Raw genomic sequence first — 26,087 nt, forward strand, 5'->3', positions numbered from 1 at the left:
TACATGTTACTTCCATTCTAGGTTATAAGCTGCATGCATATTAACTCATTTTGTCTTCACAGCAACACTATCCCCATTTTGCAGGCAAGAAAACCAAGGCACAGAGACCTCTGATAACCTGCTTGAGATCATAAAGCTTCTCACAGTGGCAGAGCTGGGATTTGAACCCAGGGAGCCCAGCTCAGAGCCCACACCCCTAACCACTGCACCAAACCACCGGGAGGACAAACCTCTTTGAGAGCTGATCACAAAGCCAGCCTTGGCTCCCCCGCTCCTCTCCCACCCCAACGCCGCTGGCTCTGCCCTTGCCACTTCCTCTGTCAGGGCTTCCTCCCCAGATTCTTTCTCCGGACCCCTCAGCTGCTGCCGTGGAGGCGTGAAGCCCCCTTGGGAGAGCACAGCTTTATCAGTCATGAGGGGCCTCTGTCTTCAGCCAGCTTGCCCAAACCTCAGAGTCGCAACACTAAATATGCAAGCTATGAGGTTAAACTGCTGGATTGGATAAACACACGCTGGCTCTAAAAATGAGACGCATCTGGCACTCAGCCAGACTTCCCTCATTGATTCATTCATGGCTGGAGATAAAGAGAGAAGCGAGAAGGGTTTTTGCTTGCCTCCAGAAAGACTCAAAGGGTGACTCGCTGGAGAAGGTTTAACTTGGCTGCTGATGCCAGACCCCGGGCCCACTCCGGGGGCTCCCGTGACTCCGGGTGCAGCCGTGAGACCTGGGTATGCGGGAGCTGGAATCACCCCTATGTGCCAGCTCAGCATCATGCCAGCTTGAACGTGGGGGGGACAGAGCCCTGCTGAAGGAGGGGAGCCTGTCCCAATCTCTGCGTTGGTGGGTGGTAGAGCCCAGGCCCTGACCCTGCCTCCGAGGATGCCGGGTGGCGGGATTTCTTTCTTAAGCAAAAGGGAACTAACTGTTCAGGATCAAACGCTGAGGGTATTGGGGAAAGGGTCAGCTGTGCCCGCAGGTCTCTGAGTCAGGTGTGCCCCTGGCTTCCCCGAGCCCCACCTCCTTGTAGGTTCTCAGGTGCCCAGCCACCTCATAGTACACGGTCACAGAACCCGCGTCCCGGGCCACGGCCACGCCCGTCTTGGGGTCCACGTTGAGGATGCTGCTGGCTGAGGAGCTCCAGGTTCCCGAGAGGCCTGGAGAGGAAACCTGAATGTCACCCGTCTTTCCATTTCCCTAAGTCTGGACACTCTGGGCAAACCTCATCTGGCGTGGCTGCCTGTGCCAGCCTCCCTGCTGCCCCCTGCCCCCCACCTGCTGCCCACAGGAGCTCACTCATTACCCTGAGGACCTGATTTGAGGTCCCCGGCCAGTAACGGCTGACCCTTTAGGATCGGGCAGCTGCACAGCCTGCCGCCTTGCTCTGGCCTGCTCCCCTCATGCTCCTACCGCTCGCAGCTTCTGTGCACAGCTGTGGCTCCTGCTTTAAAACGGTGCCCCACTCCTTCTCCCACCTACAGCGCTTCCCTGCTTGGGCATCTCCTGGTCATCCTGGCATGGGATTTGACCCTGGGCTGACCTGGGTACTTAACCCTGTGCCCTCCCTACTCGTGTCCTCCCCCCACGGAATCCCACCTGCTACCCCTTCTGCACAAACAGCCGGAGTCAGGCTTGGCACTGTCATTAGACAACACCTCCTAGTTAAAAGTTAATTACGGAGTACACTAAATACAATGCAAACTCAATGGCCATCCTCTATTCATGGCAAATTATGCTTGTTTCTCTTTAAGGGAAGTGTTTAATTTCCCTTTAAAATGAATTTAATTAGGTTAAAAAAAAGGGGGGGGGTTTAGCCAATTTGAAAAAAAAAAATTAAGTAAATAATTGTGCATCCAGGACACGGATGTAGAAAAACCATGCAGGTGGTAGGGGAACGACAAATTCAGAAACCACTGAATGAGCCAAAGAATTATACCTTGTTTACATGTCCTAGAGATATGCTGTTCGATATGCCAGCCCCGAGCCACTAAATGAGTCCAAATTCAAAAAAATTAAAAATTCAGCTCCTCAGTTGCATGAGCCACATTTCAAGCGCTCAACAGGCAATGGCTACAGAAATTGCAGACCAGACATTTCCACAAGAGCTGGAAATTCTCCTGCACAGCGCTGTTCTACAGCAGACACTGACAAACTTTTTTCTGAAAAGGGCCAGAGAGTAAATATCTGAGGCTTTGCATGCTGCAGGGTCTCGATTGCTACTGTTCAAACCTGCCGTGCAACATGAAAACAACCCTCAACCATATCCCAAAGAATGGGGGTGGCTGCATGCAATAAGGCTTTATGGGCAAAATCTGGTGCAAGCTGGATTTGGCCTGAGGGAGTAACTGCCAACCCCTGTTCCATAGCATCCTCTAGGTTCTACTTGCCTACCTCCTGTGATGGGGAGCTGACTACCTGCCATCACAAGCAAAGGATGGATGCCAATTCCCTCACCAGGGAGCCCTCTCCCATCTTTGGAAGCGTTGGTGCCTCCGAAGGTATCCCTGGGTCAGCATCTCTCTTACCTTCTAGGCTCATCAGGACAGTGGACAGACAGAGGACGTCCCCCACCACCACGGCTCCGGACAGTGGCGGCGAGATGGCCTGCAGGACGGGCAATGGGACGAAGTCGGCGAGGCCCACATGCTCCGTGTCCCACACGCTGAGCAGCGTCAGGCCGATGCTGACGGCGCGGACCACGCAGGTGTTGTTGACAGCACCCTTTCCGATCTGCACAAAGTCGTCTCTGGGTACGGGAGAGAGGAGGGCGCTCAGGCTGGGGGAAGCTGCCCCCAGCCCCAGAGTCAGAAATACCACCGGGGCTCTGCTGAGTGAAGCCCTCGTTGCTGGCCAGGGCCCAGGAGTCCCTCTCTCTCATGCTGACCACACAGCAGCGACAGGTGAGGGGCCACCACGGGCACACGCGACCTCCTCTCTCATCGCCCTCTGGACAGACCCCACGCTACTCGGTGGAACCGCTGGCACGGTCGCCCCCATATTCCAGAAGGGCAAGCCGAGGCCCAGGGAGCAGAGGGGTCTGTGATGTGCTTTGGGGCCTCTTTCCCAACAGGCAGCCAGTACATTCCAGCAGGTGGCATTGCGTACTGGTCAGCGGGCAGCCTGTCCTGTCCTGAGTGGCAGTGAACAAGCAACGCAGCCTCTCTCTGCCCATTCCCTCATCTGTAAAACGGGGATAATGGCTGTACCTGTGCTCCCTGGGCCTGATCTGAGTTTCAGGTGAGGTGGGGTGGTGGCAAGGCACTGACAACAGTGTGTCCTCAGGCCCTGGGGACTAGGCCATGTTCCCCATGGGGACAGATGCTTAGAAAGGGGACCTGCTTTGCCCAGGCTTACAGGTCCGATGAAGGGCAAAGCTGGGACATAACTAGGTCAAACTCCAAACCCTGGTTCTTTCTGCAATGCGACACCCCCAATCCCTGGCCGTGGTGGGGTCAGCAGCAGGGGGACCACACTTGCTGCAGGCCCTCTGGGAAGCCTCTGAGTCACCAGCGCCTGGACACAGTCTTCTGCCCTCTCAGAGAAGTACTTCCTGGAGCCCCCTCCTCCAACCTGTGTTGTTATAACACAGGTCTCCAGGCCCTGAGAATGTGCCTTTCTAATCAGTTCTCAGGGGATGTAGGTACCACTGTTCCGGGACCACGCTTTGAGAACCACTGCTAAGGCAGAAACTTAGAAGGTACTGCAGGGCTGGGCTGAAGCCAGGACCCTCTTTCTCGCGCTGGAGACTAACCCCTGCTTCCTCACATTAGGACCGAAGCTGCAGTCGTATCACAAAAGAGCCAGTCAAAGAGAAGCATACTTGGGAGCCAGATGGGACCTGGGACTTTAACTCCACTTTCTGGCTGTGTGGTCCTGAGCAGGTGGCTTACCATCTCTGAGCCTTCACAAATGGGATACTGTGAGGAGTCAACAAGACATCGCATGGAAGGGCCAACACACAGCAGGTGCTCCATGAATGTCGGTGTCCCCTTGTTTAAGCCGTGCGTTCATGGTGCTTCCTGCATGGGCCCCATGGCCTTTTCGGCTTTGCTGGGGAAGGCAGTACCACCCACACTCTACCTGTTAGTTGCAAAGTTGAGGACCGAATTGTGAGCATGGAAGATGTCTCCGGAGCTATCGTGGAAGTACACGGTGAAGGTCACAGTCATTCCCAGAGGCAGGGCAGCCAGAGCCTCCCTATCCTGGGCACGCAGGACAGGGCTCATGGAAAGCCTCAGGTAGGAAACCGGAGATACCTGGAGGGAAAGGATCAGGCACATGACAACTCCGTGCCCGGAAATCCACCTCCCACAAGAGGAGACTCTTGTCCCCAACAGGCCCCGATCTCAGAAGGGTCTGGGGGCTGAACTCACGTTGGGGTCATGGAAAGAAGAGATGACAAGCCTCACTCTCCAGGGGGCCCCAACCAATGACAAGCCCCCTCCTCCTCCAACCAAAAGACGGGGGGCGGCCCCACTGAAAGAAATCCCGACCCGTGAGAGCCAAACTCCCCAGCTCTGGAAAATCAGAAGATCATTATTTGTGTTGCAAAAGAATCCCCCATGCTACATTCAGTTTCTTTAAAGGCCCGGGCTCTCTGGGCATTTAAACTAGGAACAAAAGGAATGTAGCTAAGACATCACTGGGGAACCGTGGCAAGCCTGCAGTGGTTCCCGGGGAAGGAGAATGATGGGGAGCATGGATGGAGGTGGTGGACTCCCAGGTCCCAAGGACCTGACCTCTATAAGCAGCCGGGACCCGGATTCCAGGTAAAAGCTATCACTGACAAAGAGCTAGTACCCCTGAAGTCAGATTTCTATGACAAATTTCAGTGACCCAGTGTCTGGTACACAGTTGATGCTCAATAAGTATCTGTTGAAACAGGGTGAGCTGTCAGTTGTGTTCATTTACTTGAGAACACAGTGGGGGTGGGGTGGGGTATGGCTCCCTGTAAACACCCGTCTTGGAAGAGGAAAGCATTCATTGAGGACATTGGCCTGGGACCTGGGCAAAGTCTAAAAGCTAAGGTGGTCATGTATTTTCTCTGCCATATAAAGATTCAGAAAGTGGCTACGATGAGATACGGAAAGAAAAATTCTGTTCCAGGATTAACCCCAGGACCTGACCTAGTGACACCCAATGTTCCCTCCAGGAGTGGCTCATACTCCACAACCCAAGAACACAGACGGCAGAGGGCCAGGCACGCATCATGCCATGCAGGGGAGGACACAGATTCACGCCAGGCAGACTTGGGTGAGAATCCGGACCCTGACGTTTAATTACGGTGTGACCTTGGGCAAGTCACTTCTACTTGGAGTCTCGCTCTTGCTTCCTTGTCTATAAAATGAGCAAAACGCCCCCTAATTCCCAAAGTTGTCATGAGGATTAAATGAGATTCTTTCATTATTTTTTTGTAGCCATAGATAACTATTTTTTATCCCATTCTAACCATTTTTAAATGTACCACGCAGTGGAATAAACTACATTTGCAATGTTGTCCTACCATCAACTTAATTACTCAGACTTTCCCATCACCCAAACAGAAGCACTGTACCCACTGGGCAGTCACTTCCCATCCGCCCTCCTCTAGCCCCGGTAACCTCTAAACTACTTTCTTTTTCTGTGAATTTGCTTATTCCACATATTTCACATAAGTGGAATGATACCATATTTCTCCTTTTGTTTCTGACTTATTTGATTCATCACAGTGCCTTCAAGGTTCATCCATGCTGTCGCATGGATTGGAATGCCATTCGTTTTTATGAATGAATAATGTTCCATCATGTAGATATATGGCCCCCACAGTGTTTATCCGTTCACCTGTGGATGGACATGTGGGTGGCTCCCATCTTTTGGTGATCAGGAATAAATCCTCTGTGGACATCGGTGGGCATGTTAAATGAGCTTTTGTGCGTAAGGGACCAGTGTTCTCGAGATGCTACCTTATTCTGGGCACCAGCTGGTGGGCAGTAGGCACCCAGCCATCAGCTGTCATGGGGTCCACAGTCAGATCCAATGGACACTGGGGATCTGATCCCTGCTTTGTGGCCTTGGACAAATCACAGACCTCACTGGGCCTCCATTTCTGCATCTATGAAAATGAGGCAGTTGGAAAAAATATCTCCAAGGAGCTCTGATTCTGACGGCCTGAAGAAGCTGTAGCTTTTTATCTAGGGCCTCTGCCCTTGAATTCTTCTTAAACAAATCCCTGCATCTAATTTCTCAGCTGGAAGGTGAAATACCCGTTCTCACACTGAAAGGGTAGAATGCTGGCTCGGCACTACTGCTTTACACCCTCCTACCTTTACAGCAATGGTGATGGTCTGGTTGGCCCCGAAAGGCTCCTGGGCGATCACTTCAACCACAGACGCCCCAATCATGGACCCCGACACCAAGAAGCCTTTTTCATCGATGTGCACGACAGGAACTTTCTCAGGCCCATCCAGGACGCGGTAGCTCAGAGAAGCCACACTGTCCCTTTGGAAAACAAAACAGGCCTGTTATTAGGGAAGGCGGAAGTGGGTCACAGCGAGGCGTGCGGGGTTCGCCACCTGCCGTCTGACTGGCCGTGGCCTCATCAGTGGCCTACGGAAACCCGATTTGGAAAACTGTGGCTTTGCGGGCAGTGTCGCTTCTTGCTCTCCCAGAAACTGTGCCAAGCGGGGGCTGGTTGGGAGGGAGGGAAGGAGCAGAAGGACTGAGTCTCTTCCACCAGCTACATGGCACATATATGGTAAAAGCTCGTTTCTGCAGTCGATTGCTATCCGTTCGCCAAAATAAGAGAGCCTGGCTTGGTGGAAGGAGAGCGGGATGCAGATTTAGAAAGAACTCGGAGCCAGTCCCAACAGCCCTCTCCAAACAGCTGCATGCTTTTAGGCACAGCAGGCCACCTCTCTCTGCCTCAGTTTCCTCAACTATGACAGGGAAGCAATGATCCTGCCCTGTCCCCTTTCCAAGGGCTATTAAGATAAAAAAATGGGCTACTTTCAAGAGTGCTTTGTAAACGGTCTTGGTACTATGCACAGAGTAAGAGACAAATTATGCAGTATCTTACACTCTTTTACTTCTTCATATAATCGAGAAAGATTCCGGCTGCAGGCGCTAGCCTGCTCACCTCTCTCTCTGCCCCAGCCCAGTCGACTGTCTCCAGATGAATTTAAGCCAATACTAATACCTTGGTCTGGACTTTCTCCCCTAATGTATCCCCTATCCTCATTAATTTGCTGAACTCCTATTCATCCTTCAAGAACACAGCTCAGGCATCTCCATCTCTGAAATACCTGCCCTAAGTTCTCAAGTGGAGGCCCCGTCTTTGGGCTTTAGACTGAACATTCTATTTTGTTCCCTTATTTCTAGGCTCTCCAAGGACACTGGACATCATACATCTCTGTTCCCCATACGTAGCATAGAGCTGAGCATCTAAATAACATTGGTTGAATGAATGTTGTGTGTGTGTGTTTAGTGCGACATATAAACCATCCTCCAGCCCATGTATCCCCCTACTTTGCAACTACAGCTCAGATACAAGTACATCATTACCAAAGGCAGCCCCCTTCAAACCAAAGGTAGTTACTGTGTCGTAGAGATGCTTAAACAGCACTTCTCCAATGCTCATGTGACTGCCTGTCACCTGGGGATCTTGTTAAAATGTGTATACTCGCATTTTGTAGGTCTGGGGTGGCTCCCAAGACGTGCATTTTAACAAGCTCCCAGGTAACACCGGCACTGCTTGTCCACAGGGCTCCACTCTGCATGGCAGGTTTTGGAAACGCAGAAGCATTGGAAAAATTGAATGCTTCCAGTCGGTACGTGGCCCCCTTTCACATTCTGAATTTAAGCAGCTAGCCTTAAAATGTTTCTAGGCTACGGGGAGGAGAGGAGGGGCCCTCGGTGAGAAGTGACGTGGAAGAGCAGAGGAAGTCGGCGGCAAAGAGAAGAAAGGCTGCAGAAGCCGCGTCCTCTGCAAACACATCCACGGCTTCTGACAACTTTGACAAACGAGTTGTCGGATGTGAGCCCGGCTTCCGCAGCCTTGCTGAAAATGAGAGCTGAGTCACATACCTGTTTGTCTGAAGCTTTATAAATGAGTTGGGTGACATTAATATTTGTTCTGCTTCTATTTCAGGGTTCAGCAGCAGCAGCTTTTCAAATACCTGGAGAAAGAGAGGCCAGGTTTTATTGCCTATGATACACAGGAGTCAAAGTTTCTCTCCTACGATGAGGGCCAAGGAGGGACCAGAAAAACGGTTGCCAGCCTCCACCTGCCAGGTCCAGGTGACACGGTGGTTAGAGTCAACTTTTAAGAGAGGCCAGAGGTGTGCTGAGAAAACGCAGGCAGGCACACACCTGCATGACCCAGTGGGAGCTGCTTCTACAGGCCGGGGACCCTGGATCTTTTCCTCTGTTCCTAGTTAGGGAACTTGATTTTCCAGGGCATGTGAGAGGACAGCAGCACGCCAAATTTACACAGGCACGGGATCTTGTTTCATTTCTGAGGTCGGAAAGCACCATCTAGACTTTCCTTTCTGCTTCTCACTGTCACCATCTCAGAATAATTACTTGTTTCACCACCTTAGCCCCTTATCTTGCTCCCTCTGGCTCGCCATGCTCTGGCAGGATCTGTGTGGCCCCGGTGAATGGGAGTATCTGTGACTCCAATCTGGAGGATGAGGAGCCTGATAATGTTAGGATCACATCCGGTCCACCACTCTCCAGGTGCGCCGACGGCGCCCAGAGCCCACAGCGGCAGCACTCACTCGGCATTTAGGCCTGGCTCAGGGGCAGGTGCACGCTGGGGTGGGGCGGGGGGTGGCGTCTTCAGCTCCCCATCACGAATGAGGTTCCAGGAAGAAACTGGCCGGACTCCCCTCCCACCCAGCTCCACCATGCTCTGACTGTGCACTCAAGCCTGGGTTTGCTCATCTGGACAGCAGGTCTGCTGCAGACAATCCTTGCCATGTCTGTGCCAAAGAGCTGTGGGGTTTGCATGGCATAATGCAAGGGAAAGGACAGTGTCAGCGGTGAATGATAATCAGTCCTGGGAAGCCAGTTGGGGGTTCTGCTGTTCAGTGAGTCCAGGGCAAACTCAGATGACACCTGCAGCCAGGTAGGGGACATCGAAGAGTCAAGTGGCTTTGCTGATTTTGACTCTGACATGCTTACCATACAGGTAAATTCATCCACTAAGAAACAGGTTCTCTACTTTTCTTGAAACACATCATCTCTATCTATTCCTCTTTTGACAGAGGTAAAGGTATGAGAGCTACCCGAGGCAACAGATATTTGGCCTCACTGCTGGGGGAGACAACAGGGAGTGGTGGGGCCTGCAGCGAAACAGAGAGCACAGCCTATTTAAAGGGTGGAGGTGGGGGCTGCCTCGCCTCCCCTGCTGATTTTGCTACCTGGCAAAATGCCATGTCTTTAACACAAGCTGTGTATTGGATTATTATATGAAATCTTGCTATTTTTAAATGCTGGCAACAAATAAAAATTGTTTAAAAGCATTGCGTGAGCCTGATAAAACACATCTGTGGGCTGAATTTAGCTTTTTGACGTTTCTGATTTACTTCAACTTCATCTGCTATCAGGTGGGGAAACTGAGGCACAGGGCCATGAACTGACTTAATTACAGTCACCAAATTTAGAAGCTGTGAAGCCCTATCTTTAATTCCATGGTAGGTGTCAGAACTTACTTTATCCTATTTTTAACCCGGAAAAATTTGTGTATGCATGTGTGTGTGCACTGGCAAGGATGGGTGGTGGCAACTGGGTGTTTCTCTTAAAAACTGCTTTTTAACCCCTGTTTGTGTATGTGCTCTGTTTAAAAATGCCTTATTTCTTTTTGATCAGGTAACCTGAAACCATCTCTTCTCTTATGATAGTTAGGGGACTGCTTTCAGTTTTTCTTCGCAATTTAGGAGGAACCAAGGGTTACTGAGTCCTGGGTTAGCGGCATGAAAATGCTCTAGCCAGCTTCCCCACTTTACAGCTGGGGCTCCAGTGGGGGACAGGGACTTGTCCAGAGTCCTACATTGTAAGCAGGAGAGGTCGGAGAGAATGATGCAGGGACCAGGGAGCAGGTGGGAAAAGGACTGGGCTCCACTTTCTGATGTTCTTTCTGTGGTCTCCACAGACACCTCGCCTCCCTGGGGCGCGGCTTTCCCATCTGCCAACATCCATCAGGCCGCCCACAGCCTGGCACCTGAGCCTGTTGTGGCCCGGTCTGCACCCTGTGACCTTGAGCCAGTCACTCCACTACCCTGAGGCTTAAGCTCATCAGGTGGCAGCCCTGCCTCAGAGGTGTCACGTTGGGTTAGATGAGTTAACACTTGGAAAGCATGAAAGAGCATGTCTGTCCTACTATGTGCTGTACGAGTGTTTGTTACATAAAGATAGGTAATTAAATTAACAGTCCAGCCTAGAAGTTTTCCCAACCTCTTCCTACCAGTAAGGCAACCCAGACTCCAAGCTCATAAAATATTGGCGATTTTTGGAAGGCATCAAGTGATTTCAGACCTCCAGGTCCTTGCCTACACCACTGCCTCTGCTGGGCTGATTCCTTTCGTCCTTCCCGACTCAGCTGAGATGTCACCTCCTCTGGCAGCACTTCGGCCATTTCTGGGTTTCCCACAGTTCCGCCCCCGACCCTCACCACGTTGTGACAACCTGATCTATCTCCCCAGCAGTCTGAGGACAGGGCAGGGACATTCCTGCTTCTCTGCCTCCGGCCCCAGTCCTGGGTCAGCAACAGGACTGGTATGTCACCATACGGCCCTCCTGCAGGAGATGAGGGGCTGCTGGCACTTACTCTCCCTCCCACGCGGCGGCTTCTGCCGGCCTGTTACCTGGATTTGGATCTCGTCGGAGAGCTCTTTGGCGAGGCCATGCAGCTGCCCGGCTGTGGGGTCCAGCGCCTTGACCACCACCTTTAGCCCGGTCCGGCCTTTCACCCGGCCGTGCACGTTCATAGCAAAGTTGTACTGCGACGGCAACTGGAGGGACGCCTGGGAGACATCAAACACGCTTGCAGGAAAGAACCGCAGGGTCCCCTAGCACCCCAAAAGGCAGAGCCTTCTGCAGCCCTGGACTTCCTAGCCCTCAGGTCCTGCTGGCTGCCTTCCTGTTCTCAAGGTCAGCCTGGCTGGCCCCAGGGCAGGGCGGACCACAGGCACCTAGCTCAAGCGTGGCATAATGAGCCCCCCTGGGTCTCACGATGTTCCCGGGTGCGTCTGGAAGAGCTAGGTCAAACCAAGTGTGCCAGCTCTCAGTCTGGCAGGACTTCTCAGAGCCTTTAACACGCTGAGCTTTAGTGTCAGGAATCACCACGGGGGACGTTCGGTTTCACAGCGTTTCCCACAAACAGCCTGCTCTGCTATGGGGTCCATCTGTTAGGACGTCACTGCCAGTGTTTGGGAAAGCAGCCCAGGCACAGGGATCCCTTGGTTCCATTGGGTGGGGTGGGGAAAGGGCATTCATCCTATACTAGATGCACTTCAAGGGGCCTTTTGGAAAGCTCACTCTCATGTCTGCCCTCCGTCCCCTCTGTTCAAGGGGAAGGCAAGAAGCAACCTCGAGAACAACTCCCCTTCTCACTTCCTGAAGGCCAGGACCCAGCCAGGGGTCTAGCCTGAAGTCATGAGGCCTGGCTTGCAGCCCCATTTCCCTGCTGGCTTGCTGGATGACCCTGAGTGCATCTGGGTTTCAGCCAACAAAAAGAGGGAGCTCAGCAGGTTCTCTGCAGCCCCTCCTGAGGCTGGGACCTCCCAGTGGAGGACAAAGAGGACAAAACCAAAGACAACGCCAAGGCGGCCAGAATTATCTCAGAAAGGGGGTCAGAAGCCACAGAGTAGACAACTCCCACCCCTCACCAAGGTCCTGTGACATTCTAGAATGTCCAGGACTTTTCCACAAGGTGGCCATTTTGCTTCTGTTTGGTTCTCTGCAGAGATTAACAAGAACATGCTTACAATGGGAAGGGGTGTGGTCTTGTCTTGGGGTGCAGTAAGAACAGAGGGCTAGGGAGACCTTATTTCTGGCATGGTCAGAACTGGGCAGAGACGAGAAAGGACACTAAGGGATGGAGAGCATGGCAGCAGCCACTGGGAGAAAGGGGTTGGGGTGAGCCTTGAGGGAAGGCAGAGAAGGGTCCCCAGGTGCCATCTGGGCACAGAGAAGCAGCCCTCGTATGAGGAGATGTGGGTACAGAATCCTCCCCAAGCCTGGAATGCTGGCTGAGGACGGAGGTTGGTGGGCAGGGGTGCTCACCTCATGGTGCCGTCCCCGGATGTCCAGGATGTCCCGTTTGGTGACGGACCAGTGGAAGGTTAGGCCTGGCACGGCATTGCCAAAAGAGAATGGGTTCTGGCTGTTGGTGACCCCGGTGATGTAGACAGGCATCTGGGGAGAGAAGCCAGGCCCTGTGACCACTGGGGTCGGGGAGGAGCCAGGAATGACCCCTCCAGAAGCCCTGGGGTGCCCCAGGAACTGCCTTTCCACTGTTCAGGTACTTTTCTGTCTCCTTTGCAGGATGGGAGGTATGCCAATCCCTTAACCAGAGAAGGGCTTGGTGCAGGCTCGGGAGGGTTTGACAAAATACTAAAGAGACACATGAAAGCCAGAAGCAGACTTCTCCCTACCCCAGCCCTCTCCTGCTGGGGGTTGGGCCTCACCATGGCCAGGCGCCCCCCTATCTGTGGAGCCGACTCTGCCCCGAGCTCTACAACTCCCTACCAGCACAACTCCCACTGCCCAGGGGTCCCTATCTCTTTGCTCCTCTTTCCCAGTCTCACAGGTGCTCCCTGCTCAGGTGGAACAGGGTGGAGGGAATTCGTTCAGTATTTGCTGAGCACCCCCCACCCCCAGAGGCAATACAGCAGAAAGTAAAAACAGGCTTCAGACAGTCTGCAACAACCCTGCGTCTATCACTTTCCAGCTGTGTTGACCCTGAGCAAGTATCGTAACCTTCCTACTTGTTAACTTCTTCCTCTGTAATGTGCAAGTGATATAGGCATCTACCTCTTCGGCTGCTGTGAACACTAAATGAACATGAAATGAATTAACACAGAGAACACACTTGGGGAGGGGGTGCTGTTTACAAATGTTAGCTCCTGTTATGCGCCAGGTGCTATTCTGGGTGTGGGAAGGTGAGAGTCTAGCAGAGAAGCAGCATTAGTCAATAGTTGTGCAAACATAAAATTCGAAGAAGACAAATGCCAAGCAACTAAGGAGCTTTGTGCTACAAAAGAGACTAAGAGAGGGCACCTCTCTGGTCTGGGACAGGAACTTCAGGGAAGTTGAGCCCCAGAGATAAACAGGAGGTTCAGCTCAAGCTAAGCCCCATAGATCAACAGGGTTGTTAAGCAGGTGAAGGGGAAGTGGAGAAGTGTTCAGCAGAGGCGACAGCATGTGCAAAGGCCCAGCACTGGAGGGAGCAACATGCCCCCAACCCCAGCTCATCCTGAACTGGCATTCAGAGCCTGAGCCCTCTTGAGCGGCTGCTTGGAGAGCACAGACAGGATGGGGTAGAGAGGTTTTTGCCTCACCTGGGTCCCTGTCCTCATTCGTGTGATGGGGGCTCGGATCCTCACCGCCTGGAGAAGCAGCACTTCTACCTCCACGCGATCCTAGGAAAAGGGTTTTGAGGCTCAGGCTGGGGTAGAGACTCCATGCCAGAGATAGGTGCTTCTGGAAGGGACCCCTTCAAAGGAAGGATGCTGCTGCCGAGGTCAGCTTAGAGCCACCAGGTTGCCCAGCACGATGCACATCCTCCTGCAGCAACCTGGCCCTTTACAGGTGGATCATTTCCACGTGGACGTGGGGGTCCCAACCTGGTCCTCTGAGCCCACAGACCTAGCTGCCCCAGTTACTCCAGATATTCCCTGCAGAGACTTGGGGTAGTGACTGGCGACTGGTCTTGTTAGGCTAAGCAGCCCACAGGGGACCAGGTCTCCAGGACCTTCCCAACCTCAAATCTAGCCTGTCTCTGTCTCTCTCTGTATGTAGGATACAAGACTGAATGCAGGAACTAGTTAGTCTGATAGCAGACCTTATCTCCTCCTTCATTCTGAACTCTATATTCCTATTAACCTGGCCAAGCCGAACTTTATTGGCTACTTCAGAATGCTCTTGACTCATGCTGAACTCAGGTTACTAAAGCCCTTATGCTCCTTTTATATGTGTTCATGCCGAGTCCACTTTCTGTGCCTTGAGATTTGGGCTAACACTGGCACACAGCAGGTGCTTGATATTCATTTGTTCCCTTCCATCCCTTTGTCCTTCTCACTACTCAGTCTCCTCCTGCCAGGCCTGGCCCACCTCTCGGCTATGCGGTGCTTGTTCTGTGAGCTGGATTGGACAGGTCTGACCTGTTTGGAAGCATCTGACCAGAATCACCCCACAGGCCCTGCCATGGACAAGGCCTGAGGCTGAGCCTGTCTGCCTGAGCTCACGGAGATATTGTTCAGACAGCGCTGGTGGCACAGCCTCTCCTCCTGTCAAAGGGGCACCAGGGCCTTTCCCCAGCATCTCCTCTAAACCACCAGGTAGGAGACCCAGAGAAGGGAGTCAGCCCTGCCAAGGTCAGACCACAAAGAGGAGAGAGGGCCGGGAGGGAAAATGGATGGCTTAGGGCCCCTATGGCTAAATTCCAACCAGCTGACGTTTCAGTCACCTGGGATCCTGGGCAGAAAAAAAAATGCACCAGTTCCTGAGGCCTCAATCCTTTCTTTATATAGGGGGAGAAAAAGAAGCAGAGCCTCCTGGGATCCTTAATTTGATTCTCCAGGATGCCTACCCATCCCCTGCTGCCAGCCAGAGAACAGATCTTCCGAAGGCTGAAGCTTTCCTATTGTCTTTATAAAATCGATACACAGAATCAAAATGTCCATCTCCGGGATTCAGAAAGACTTTGTAGTTCAACTGGGATACTTGGAGGCAGACACTTAAATTGCTGGAAATGGGAGTAAATCAATGAACTCAATATCGAATCAAAGTCAAATTCGGTGAACAGGGGGCACACAGCGCCCCCCCCCCCCCCCAGGCGGATGCCTGCCCCAGCTTCCTGGGGCCTGCGATGCATAAATGCTCTGAACTCAGAGGCGCTCACGGATGGATAGCTTTCAGGGGACCTAATTCTGACAGATGAACGGGAGGACTGGGCTCTGCAGAGTTATTTGTCCATACTGTGTTACACAGAATGAAAAGCTCTTCTCATTACCAACTTTCAGGGCAACAGGGTCCATGAAGCAATCTTTCCTGAAATGGTTTGTAGGCTGCCAGGGAGTGGCCCTGTAATTAATTTGTAGCCCTGAGGCCCATGACGGGAGATGGAAATGGACTTCCGTCTCCTTTCCTGGGGAGGCCCTCTGGGAAGGAAGGAAACCTGTCAGATCTTAGACATGCCAACTTGCACCTGCAACAAAATGGGGCCAGGAGGCCATCCTGGGGAGAAGACCCCACCCCCACTCAGTTTTCCAGCTTCTCTGCTGACCCACAAAAGCCATGAGGAAATATCCCACACTCTGGCAAACAGGCTTGGGAGGCAGCTTCATCTCTAGATGAACAAAAGTGAGCAACTCTGGAGTTTCCTTTTTCTCCTTGAAATACCAACCCAGATCTGAAATGGTACATGTGTTCAATTATCCACGGCTGTAAGTAGCTGAGCCAGTGCATCCTCCAAAAATGCACAGGTGGTCCCCAAGGAGCGTCATTTGCCAACAACCCCCATTCCCTTCCAGCCAAGCATCCTCAAGCCCTGCTAGAAGTGAATGAACTAAAGGATCAAGAGCTCTGATGTCCCATCCCGGAACCGCCACACAGTTCTGTAAGTCACCCGCTATTTCCTTATCCTCTGAGTCCTTGGTGCCTCAGCTGCAACTGGGGACCGTAATAAAATGCACGAGGGTGCTGTGAGGACTGAATAGGTTGACAGTAATGTGCTTGGGACAAAGTCTGATACAGAAACTACAACCATTATCATCATTAGAAACTGGATGTCTTGGCCCTGGGGTGGGGGAGAACCAGGGTGACGGAGCGTGCAGGTGAGCAGCCCAGGTAGTCCAGATGCTACCCGGAGTGGGCAGGGCTGGCCCAGGGCAGCCTTAACTGGCAGGGACTGCAGACTTAGGAGATATTCTAGGACCCTCAGAGGGGGGTGCAGGCACATTGGGAGGCAGGTCCCACATCCCACCCGCAGGGCTGTCTCCCAGTCCTAAGTGGCCCCACTTACACCCATCATGAGGGCTGGGCAGTGCAGGGAAATGGCATTTCCATCCCTGGGGCAGACTTCCCCGCGGTGACCTCTGTTACCTGGGAGACGACGATGACCTTGCCGGTCTCAGCATCCACCGCCTGCACGACCCCGGAGACGGTGCCGTTGCCCAGGGCAAGCCCCCGCACCAGGCCGGTGCTGTCCACCACCGCCACGCCCTCGTCGCTGATGGAGAACTGGATGTTGGACTGCGGCTGGGGGCCGCCCTCCGAGGTGATCTGCAGTGGGGGTGGGGGGTGGGAGATGGCAGTGCCCATCCTGCTGGGCAGCCCACGCCAGCCAACACATAGGGATGATCGTACCTGACAGCAGGTGACCTCAGTCCCCTTCCGACACCACGCTAAGTCAGAGACCCCACAGGTGGGCATGCCTGCAGCCAGGGCAGGGGTGGGTGGGTAGCCCCCCGTGGAGCCCTGGTCGGGGGTGAGTGTGGGGAGAAAGGGTGAGCACCTCAGTTCTTACCTGCATTGTTGCCCCGATGATCAGTGTCACTTTCCTGGGTAGCAACCGAAATGGGGGAAAGACCTGGGGGGGACGTAAGAGACCAAGGGGACCGCTGCTTGCCATGCTCACACCAGCTGAGCATAGCTCACACTTTTCCTAACAAGAGGGCAGCCTGCTGCATGAAGCCCATTCCATCCTGAAGAGACACAGTCAGGGGGCCTGGGACCCTAGGGCCAGCATGGGGGTGTGTACAGCTGCCAGACCCAGGCCCAGAGACATGGTCCCCCTGACTCGGCAGGCCCTCCTTCCAGCCCATCAGTTGGAAGAGCTGCAATTCCACAGGTATGTTCCACCTTCTATAACCACTGCTCTTGATGGCATTTCATTTCACCAGGGACATTAAGCCTGATGGAAATACAGACTTTTAATTCATCCGAGATGTCTGAGACGTCCTGCTCCAGCAGTGGTTCTCGGACTATGTCACTGAACCAGCAGTGGCAGCGTCACTTGGGAACTTATTAGAAATGCAAGTTCTCCATTCCCACGCAAGACCTCGAGAACCAGATGTGTGCGTGGTGGTGGTGATGGGGTAAGGGGAGGCTCCAGCAGGCTGTCTGGGTGGTTCTGAGGCATGTGAAGCCTGAGAGCCAACGCCTTTGAGATTTTCCCAAAGCATCTTTGTAATGTTTCCTCTTGTACTGAATTTCTCCAAATTTCTACTGATAAATGACCTTATATGCAGTTCCTAACTTCCAACTCCTTCAAAACTTTCCAGAGGGGGCAGGGACTGGCCCAGGTCAGAGAATAGGGCTGGGGTGTCCCCCATTTCCATATCAAGGCAAAGCCCCAACACCTCCTCCTGCAGCACCCTCCATTCCCTGTGTGCTTGCCGGGTGAGCGACTGCGGAAGCCCGCCAAGGCACTGCGTATGTGCCAGGATTAGTCTTCATAGGGCTGTGCTATTTATAGACAGGAATGAATTTCTCATCACCAGGAGGAGAAAAGCGTACTTTTCATCTAGAGGCACAAATTGCATCCAACAACTTAAGGACACGGATTAATAAAACCTGCCAGCACCTGTGTGGCCGAGACCGACGAGGACACGGGCAGAACCCAAACAGTTTAGTGCCACTACTAAAGCACAAATTTGGACATGATTCCTTGGCCACTGCTGTCCTGGCCTCTGGTTGAGCGTGTGACACCGGCAAAACCTCCTGTCACAGGTCAGCTCCAAGTCACACCCTGAAATGAGGTCCAGGAGGTGCCTCAGAGTGCACCCCCTAGGAGCGGCTTGCTGCAGGGACTTTGACTTGCATTCCTCCAGGGATGGGACCTGGCCACTTTCTAAGTGCCGGTTCTAATGCTCATCAGAATGGACAGTTGAGTTGTTCTTTTGCACAGTAAGCCAAAATCTGTCTAGCCATGGCACTTTTTGGGAATGATTCCTCTCTGTCCCCTTCACCCTGATAGCACATTGAAGGTTTAAAGAATGTTCTGCCACTCCCGTGCCGTTTGACAAGTCATTCCCCCTTCTCTGGGCCACATCACCCCTCTCTTTTGCAAAGGGAAATTATAATAGCTCACGCCCCCACCACTTGTTCTGATAGTCTTAATAGTGCTGTCTCTTGGGTGCCCTGGTAAAAGCTTCCTTCTCATCAGAGGATGCTGTGGGGCAAAGATTTTAATATATCTTCTTTATGGTCGTTTCCTGGACTGCCCTTAAAATTCCCAACCTATCAAAATAAAAGCAGACCCCCCCCAGCACAAGTTCACGTGTAGGGGCTCAGCTGCTACCAGATGGCAGGAAAAGGAACAGGTTTACCTCAATCTGCTGCGGGGCCGAGTTGATTCTCTGTCCGGCTTTATCAGTCACAGCTGCGGTCAGACTGGTTTGGCCAATGGCCGTGCCATGGACGAGGAACACAGCCGTGTAGCTGTCAGGGGCTTCGTCGAGGGCCCTGCAAGAGAGGGTAGGGCTCCAGCACCTCGTCCGGACGGAGCTGGGGTCGGGGTCTGCACTGCTGCCAGAGTCGCCCTCCCTCCTCCGGCCCCTTGGGGGACTCACACCAACGTGACAATCTGGGAGGCTGCCCGGAGCTTCAGGTCCATGAAGGCCAAGTATTTGGCCAGGAAAGGCTTCTTGTGAAAGTCCAGCACTCGGACATAGGCCCTGACCATCTTCCCAATCTCCACCTACATCAGGATGGGCGAAGAACCAGGGGCGACATTTTAACTACTAATTCTACCACTGACGGTACCCTATGACTTTCTAAGAAAGCATCACCAACCTCAAACTCTCAAACCTGGGAACCAGGGATGCATCACCCCTTTGACCTCTGGAAGGTCAACAATCAGCAAATGAAAACTGATTAAGTGCCTACTCTATACAAGGGCCTTGGAGAGCCTTAGATGCATAAATCATGTTTTTTGCTCTTGAGAAAACTAACGCTCTAACTAGGAAGATTAGGGGACATGCTCTGAACAGTGACATGCATACAGCAGGAGCTGAATAAATGCTCACTGACCAAATAGCACATACCCGGCAGCAGGTAATACACATGGTAAGAAGTTAAGGAAATGACAGCCAGGAATACGTGGTGAAGAAACAGAAGTCTGGTCAGCAAATTAACAGTACAGATAAGATTACAGGAAGAGCAGGTAAGATTGTATAAGAGAATATTATCTTTTTAAGTAGTCTACACTGTTTGAAAATTTCTTCTTTTAATTCTTAACCATTCTATCTATCCTGGAAAATAAGGACCTAATGGCAACTCTCTATAAGTCTAGCTTCAGATATCTTAAGATACCTGGAAAAGTAAAAATTCCCTATTTGACATGTTTAAAACCCTAGAGCTATTATTTATTCATTTTGCAAAAGTGTTTTGTGTTAGTGAGTTCTTATTCATTTGCCACTGAAATTCCAGAGAATCCAAGACTGACACTGGAGAAGAAAATTCACGATCAGCCAGGGTCTGTGCCTGGCTGGTTTGTAGCCTAGCCAACCTAGAGGACATGAATTCCCGATTCAAGGCTAGTTTAGAGACAAGTCGAGCAGGATTTACAGCCAAGCCTTATCCACATCCAGCGAGATGATGAAATATAACATCCAAGGTTACTCTGTATCATCCACATGGGATGACAAAAAGACACCATGGCACATTTAGTGCTTCTCTGGAAGGGGGTGGAGAGACACAGGCAATTGGGGAAAAAGGCAAAATCCTAAGAAACAATGAGGAAATTTCCACAACCACATTATTTCCCTGGTCTCTGCTGCTCAGCAGAGGAAGTACCAGGGCACGAAGCCTATACACACCTTATCAACCACCCGGATGTACAGCTCCTGGATGTCCGAGATGTAGATTTTGGCCTTTGCTGGGGCAGGGAAGGCCAGACACAAGTCGTGGATCATGACGGTCAACGAGCCCGGGAGCAAAGGATGCACCTGGAACATCGGAGGTGGACCTGGTCAGACAGCTGCAAGGGGAGGTCAGTGCCTGCACGACGGCCTCGACACCCCTCACCTCTGACTCCTCAGCATCAGCCTATCATGGGATGGGATGTGTGAGCCAGAATTTGGAAGCAGTGAATCAGGGAAAATCTAATCCAAACATTGCATTGCCCACACCTTCCATTATGAGTCCCTTCTGCAGTCAGGGCATGGGCTTGGAATGTAGAATGTAGTGCTAGGATGAGTCTCAGACAGCACTTCTTCTAACTTTGTACACTCCACAAAGAGAAGAAAATGGAAGGTGCTTGAAGGGGGACATCAGGAGCCTTGGGACACAGCAACTTGGAGGCAGAGTGGGGCTTCAACCGCAGGTTTCCATATATCTGTCCAACTTTCCCTGTAGTCCTACATGGGGTCATGATTATTGGAAACTGCAAATCAGGGACCTATATGAATAGCTACCTTGCTTTCCAAAAGGCACTCTCACTTATTAGTCCCAATGTGAACTCACAGAATCATAGAATCTGTGAAAAGACCCAGAGGCCACTCAAATGTAAGCCCTTCAGATCTCTCATCTCTGCAAGCCCAGCTTTGTTTGAAGTACAGACCTCATAGAATGTTCCAAGTGAATGAACAAATCTAAGCTAGTGTTTTCTGATCTTTTCACTATTGAAGATCTCTTTCTGAATTCTTCTTCTTTGTCTATCCCCTTCAGGGCCCCCACCTTCAAAACAATTTCTCCCCTAACAAACTGCAACAAAATCACTCTTGTCACAGAGGTTGGGCATTCACATTTGTCTATTTAAGGTGGACTTCACCAACTGGTCATATCGCCTAGGCATGTATCTCAACCAGTGGACTATGAAGCTGGGCAGGCAGCGACAACCGAAGCAGCCAGTGAGGGAGCCCAGAAGACTGCCCCACATCTTCATTTGGGACTACCTTTGCTGCGTGCTATTTGTAGTCTTATACACATTTCAGGGTGGGGAGAATACACCTGTGCAAGGAGAGCAGGTCACCATTTGCAAAACTAAAATTTGCAACTGACTCACGATGTCAGGAACCTGTGAAACAGCACAATAACTCACACCTGTGACGCTTAGATAACATACATATTTTCTCTGTAAGGCACATCACAGCCTTCTTGCATTTATAAACATTAGACAGCACTTCAGCCCTACTGTGGAAGCCACTGTAAACAGTGATACCACCAAGAAAAGGCACAAAAATGTGGTATTAAATATAACGCAAAAGGACACATGTTTATAGCATGAGAGCTGAAACAAAAATGTAGCATGCATGTGGCCCAGCTGTACCACATCTGGGAATGTGCACATCCGGTGACTCAAATTTTTCACCACTCAGTGCATGTCTACAAATTCATGCTATGAAAGTGCCATGAACATTGAGCTGGGGATTAGAAATAAATTTTAATGAACAGGAAAATTTGCAAATACAGAATCCACAAATAAAGATGATCAACAGTATGTCTTGAGTAGGAAACAAACCAGGGTCACACCCCTGAGGAATTATGAATAAAAGCAAAGAGACCTGATGCTTCAGCGTGCTTAGCTTTACAGAGAGTAAAACTATTTGGTTAAGGCTCAGAAATTCTGAAGAATACCTACAAATTCCAAGTACCCTTTACCTATCTGAGAAGTGCTGATTCTAATTCAATCCCTTCAGTGATCATATGAGGAAACTGAGGCCCAAAGGTGGTGAGAAACTATCCTAGGTTGCACAGCCTTGGAGGGACAGAATTGGAGTGGGGACCCAGAGATGCTGGCTCCCAGCTAGGGGTCTTTCAATCACACTGTGCCACACCCCCAGAGGAAATGGGCTTGAGGCCTCCAGCAACCAGACTGAAGCTATTAAGCAGTGGAAGAGAAAAAGGCTCCAACTGAGAAAGACAAAAACCCAGTTAGCTGGGGAGGGAGGGGGATGGGAATGGTTAGCGAGATGGACCAAGTCAAAAACCCTGCCAGGATAACTAAGCTCAAGGGCGCACCTATACAGATGACGTGCACCTGGATTATTTCACACAAACACCTAAAGGAGATTAACCAAGATCCCAGAGTGAAAATCAGGCCTGCACTCCAACATGACGGCCAGGTAATCTGTGCCACTGTCATGAGAACCCGGTATTAAATATGGGCTGAGGAGTGGGGTCTGGGAGCCACCAGGTCTCTAATTCTGTGGAAGACAATTCACCCTGGCTTATTACATTTCCCACAAAGATTCATTTAAAAATCAGAGAGTGATGAGAGCTCGCTTTGATACCCTTGCAAACGTTCCTGCTGTCGGGAGATGGCAAGTGACGAACATGAAGAAATTACATGTGGCACCTACTGAGGGGCCCACACAAGAGAATGGAGGGGAGGTTGTTGTTTTCTTTCTCTTTTTGCCTCTCCTTCCAAAGGACCGTTTTGCACATTTTAAACAAAGACACAAAATGGCGGTTGAGAATCAATTCCTCATCCACATGATTTCCTAGAGAATGGGCAGCTAAATACATTCCAGGTAAAAGAAGCAGAGGATGGTGTCTAGCTACCATCTCTGGAAAGGCTGCATACATCTGCCCATTTAATCCCCAGGTCAGCGCTTGAAGGCAGAGCCCATTAGGGTCACTTTGGAGATGAGGAAGCTGAGCTTGGGCAAGTGAAGGGGTTTGCCGGCTACTGGTGCAGCCTTGCACCCACTCTTAATTCTAGGGTCTCCATGCATCTATCACACCTTCCTGCCTCTGATAGAACCTGAGATCCACATGCTTCTTCACCAGCATCCGGGAAAATGTCTGTGAAGGAAACTGAGTAGGAAAATCAACGCTCAGAATGAATGGTTAATTTCTGAGTGTTGAAGGTGCCACCTGGGAATGTTGACGAATACTGAGCCGAAGGGAAAGTCCTGTCATCATCTCGGAGACGATGAATGCATTACTGCTCATTAAGACACTGTGAATGGAGCCACGGGCAGCTCTGCCAGTGTCTGGACTTGGAACCCGGACCTCGTGCATGTCACAGGGCCTCGGGATTCTGCCCGAAAGCGCCCAGTAGCCTGCTTCCCTGGGGCCCGCTCACACTTCAGACTCATCTCTTGACAGGTGGGATGTGTGGGAGAGGAAGGAGCCTTGCAGATACTTCCAAACGGCACTGGAGCCAGCAGCTTCCACGTCATGCAGCAAGTCTGCGGCTCGCGTGGGGGGGCCTGGCCTTGCCATGCGGGAGCATCAGAGGTCACACCCAGGGTTAGGAGGCTCGGTGGTCTGTGCCGGGTAACACTGAGCTCATGCAAAATGCGCAGGCCTGAGTTTGAGTCCTGCCTCCTATTTAACCATCTCCTCTCTAGAAGGTGGATTCTCTTCTCCAACCATGCCCGGTGAACATAAAATGGCACTATAACTGCCTACGCTTGGCAGGACTTGGGAGACACAGAGAAACACAACTGCAGCTCAGGAGAGCAGAGCCTGTGTCCGGTCTTTTCACCATGAAATCCGGCACACGAGAGGCACTCGGTGTCCGCTGAACATGTGAATTAATGAAAGGCGTGAAGTGCTCAGCGCACAATAGGCTCATTCCTCCTGCTCTTATAATCACAGAGGTTCTACTTTGAGGAGTTATTTTGAAATGTAAAGAATTATGGAGAAGAAAGAAACCTCAAGTTTAAATAAGGTAAAGACTCTTACTGCAAGCCAGCCAAAACGAAAAACAAAAACCCATGAAATAAAGGTCCCCTTACAAAGAGCTCTGGGGGTGGCATGAGCAGAATGAATCTGAGCCCCGACCCTAGCAGTCCTTGGTGCATTGTGTGGGCATAATGCCCTCCCCAAGGCCTGTTGTCTGAGCGCCCCGCTTTCCTTCCAGGGACGCCCAGACTCACCCAGGGGCCGGTCCTGCGTTCGGAATGTGTATCAATAGGGAAGAAAGAAACATTTTCTATGAGCTAACTGAAGAACTGTCGCGGGCTTTCTTGTCTCTGTGATTAAGGGAAATGAGAACGCTGCTAATTAGCAGCTGGAAAATGCCAAAGAAATGTGTAAACGTCCTTCAAGAAGCTGCGAGGACCTGTCACCCAGCTGTCAACACTCCGTGAAAAATACTTCCCGCAACTTACATAAGAGGAAAAAAGGAACCGAAACCTGAATTTCACGGAGGGTTGCAATGGGCTTTGGCACAGGCCAAAAATGAAGTTGGAAGCTGAGACCCGAGTGGCCAAGATGCCCACCCCCCACCCCAAGCCTCTAGGGTAAGACAAAAGCTGGGCCGCTGCCCGCAGGGTTAGACTAGCCTAGTCCGCCAGCAGGAGGGAGGGTTGCGATATGCAGTTTGCTTCCCCCATCTGTAAAATGGGGACATCAGTCCTTGTCGCAATTAGGAGAATCTTAGGATCTGTTGCTGGTAGGACCTGCACAGGCATAATCCTGGAATCACAGCATTTTAAGACTGAACAGGGGTTCATAGGTCTTCTGAAGAAACCACACTTCTGAAACTTGAATCCTGTCTTGAGTATTTCAGACAAGTTTCCCAGCTTCTCCTTGAATGCTTCCAGTGACAGGGTGCTCACTACCTGTTAAGGCAGCCTCTGAGGACTTCTTGTTCTTGCACAAAAGCTCTCTCTCTCTCTGTCTGCCTCGCTCTTTCTTCAGGTACAAAGTAATAGGCATGTGAAGGTGTTCCTTGAGCTTCAATGGCACTGTACACGTTTCCTTAACTTGAATCATTCCTCTTCTTGATAACAGGGGAGCTATTTTTAATCTCTACAAGTCAAGCAAGTCAAGGCATGTTTCAAGCAGTAGCATTATTTATGATTTGAGGTTTTCCTTTAATATGAAGGATGTGATAGTGAACACTCACTCATGCTAGAGGAACGGCTAGGGAATTAGTCTTTCTTTCATGAAGGGGATACAAATGCTTGGGGGAGAGTGTCCTATGATCTTGGTCTTCTAGCCACTCTCAAGCTTCCTTGAAAACCTGCACATGTGCCCCCAGGTGCTAAGGGAAGCTCCATTTTGCCTCTGAAAAGAAAGGAACTTCCAGGATGCCACTGCCTCCCGCCATGGGACAGTGCACGGCGGGGGGGAGCTTGTCCTTTCCCACTGCTTAGCAGGAGGCCAAGACTGAAAACTGGAGGCTCACAGGCAGAGGCTAACCCTCAAAGACAGAACAAACGGGGTGGTGCCACGGTGGCTCAGTGGCAGAGTTCTCACCTGCCATGCCGTAGACCCAGGTTCGATTCCCGGAGCCTGTCTATGCCCAAAATAAACAGACAAACTGAAAAACCCACACCTGAACTGGTAACTACAGTTTTTTTAAAAGGGGGGAGAAAGGGAGATTTCTAGTTTCTCTCAAAAAATCAGAAGCTCTTACCCCACAAACCCCATAAGCCTATGACCCAGAAGTCAGCTGGAAGCTTCTGCTTCCAGCACGATGGTGGAAAGAGATCTTGGGATCTGCTCCCCGGCTAAATGCATGGAAATTATTTTTGAAAATTCCACCCATTTAAATGTTCTAGAAAAAGGGGATACAGCAAATGAAGAAAAGTTTGTTCAAGAAAATATCCTAAAACTCCATGAGAACGACAAGAATCTGTGGTATCTGAAATAAGACCCCTGCCCTTCCCCACCCCCTCCCCTGCACTGTCTGAGCTCAGGGGATGGAGATTCCTGTCCAGATTAGCCTAGCCAGGAACCCGGACCTCCCTCTCCCCCAGCTCCCCCTTGGCCAACGCTCCCAGGAGGGGCAGGATGTTGGGTTTTCTCATCCTGCCCATCACCACCTGTTACTGGGACTAGGTTCTGGGCAAATGCAGCTGGGAGCTGGGGCTCTCTTCCTCTGCCCCACCCTCACTCGCAGGACAGAGGTATGGGGCCAGCTAAGAAAACGAGAGCCTCCGTCGCCCTTGCCCTCAGCCCATGGGACAGAGGGGTCCATGTT

At 51.4% G+C, this 26,087-nt stretch overlaps 1 protein-coding gene across 2 annotated transcripts in view; it reads right to left on the reverse strand.

The window, feature by feature from the left end:
• Nucleotides 1-26,087, reverse strand: part of NUP210 (nucleoporin 210) — a 142,488-nt gene that overhangs the window by 10,198 nt on the left and 106,203 nt on the right. For both annotated transcript variants that reach the window (XM_077116402.1, XM_077116403.1), the window contains 13 exons: nucleotides 20,023-20,151; nucleotides 18,775-18,902; nucleotides 18,532-18,667; nucleotides 16,728-16,790; nucleotides 16,304-16,483; nucleotides 13,540-13,620; nucleotides 12,263-12,394; nucleotides 10,843-11,001; nucleotides 8,060-8,151; nucleotides 6,301-6,475; nucleotides 4,079-4,254; nucleotides 2,524-2,744; nucleotides 1,019-1,155 (listed from right to left, as the gene is read on the reverse strand). In XM_077116402.1, the coding sequence (XP_076972517.1) occupies nucleotides 1,019-1,155; nucleotides 2,524-2,744; nucleotides 4,079-4,254; nucleotides 6,301-6,475; nucleotides 8,060-8,151; nucleotides 10,843-11,001; nucleotides 12,263-12,394; nucleotides 13,540-13,620; nucleotides 16,304-16,483; nucleotides 16,728-16,790; nucleotides 18,532-18,667; nucleotides 18,775-18,902; nucleotides 20,023-20,151 (1,809 nt within the window). The remainder of the gene's footprint in view (nucleotides 1-1,018; nucleotides 1,156-2,523; nucleotides 2,745-4,078; nucleotides 4,255-6,300; nucleotides 6,476-8,059; nucleotides 8,152-10,842; nucleotides 11,002-12,262; nucleotides 12,395-13,539; nucleotides 13,621-16,303; nucleotides 16,484-16,727; nucleotides 16,791-18,531; nucleotides 18,668-18,774; nucleotides 18,903-20,022; nucleotides 20,152-26,087) is intronic.

This window comes from Tamandua tetradactyla, chromosome 9, assembly GCF_023851605.1.
Source record: "Tamandua tetradactyla isolate mTamTet1 chromosome 9, mTamTet1.pri, whole genome shotgun sequence".
NCBI lineage: Eukaryota > Metazoa > Chordata > Mammalia > Pilosa > Myrmecophagidae > Tamandua > Tamandua tetradactyla.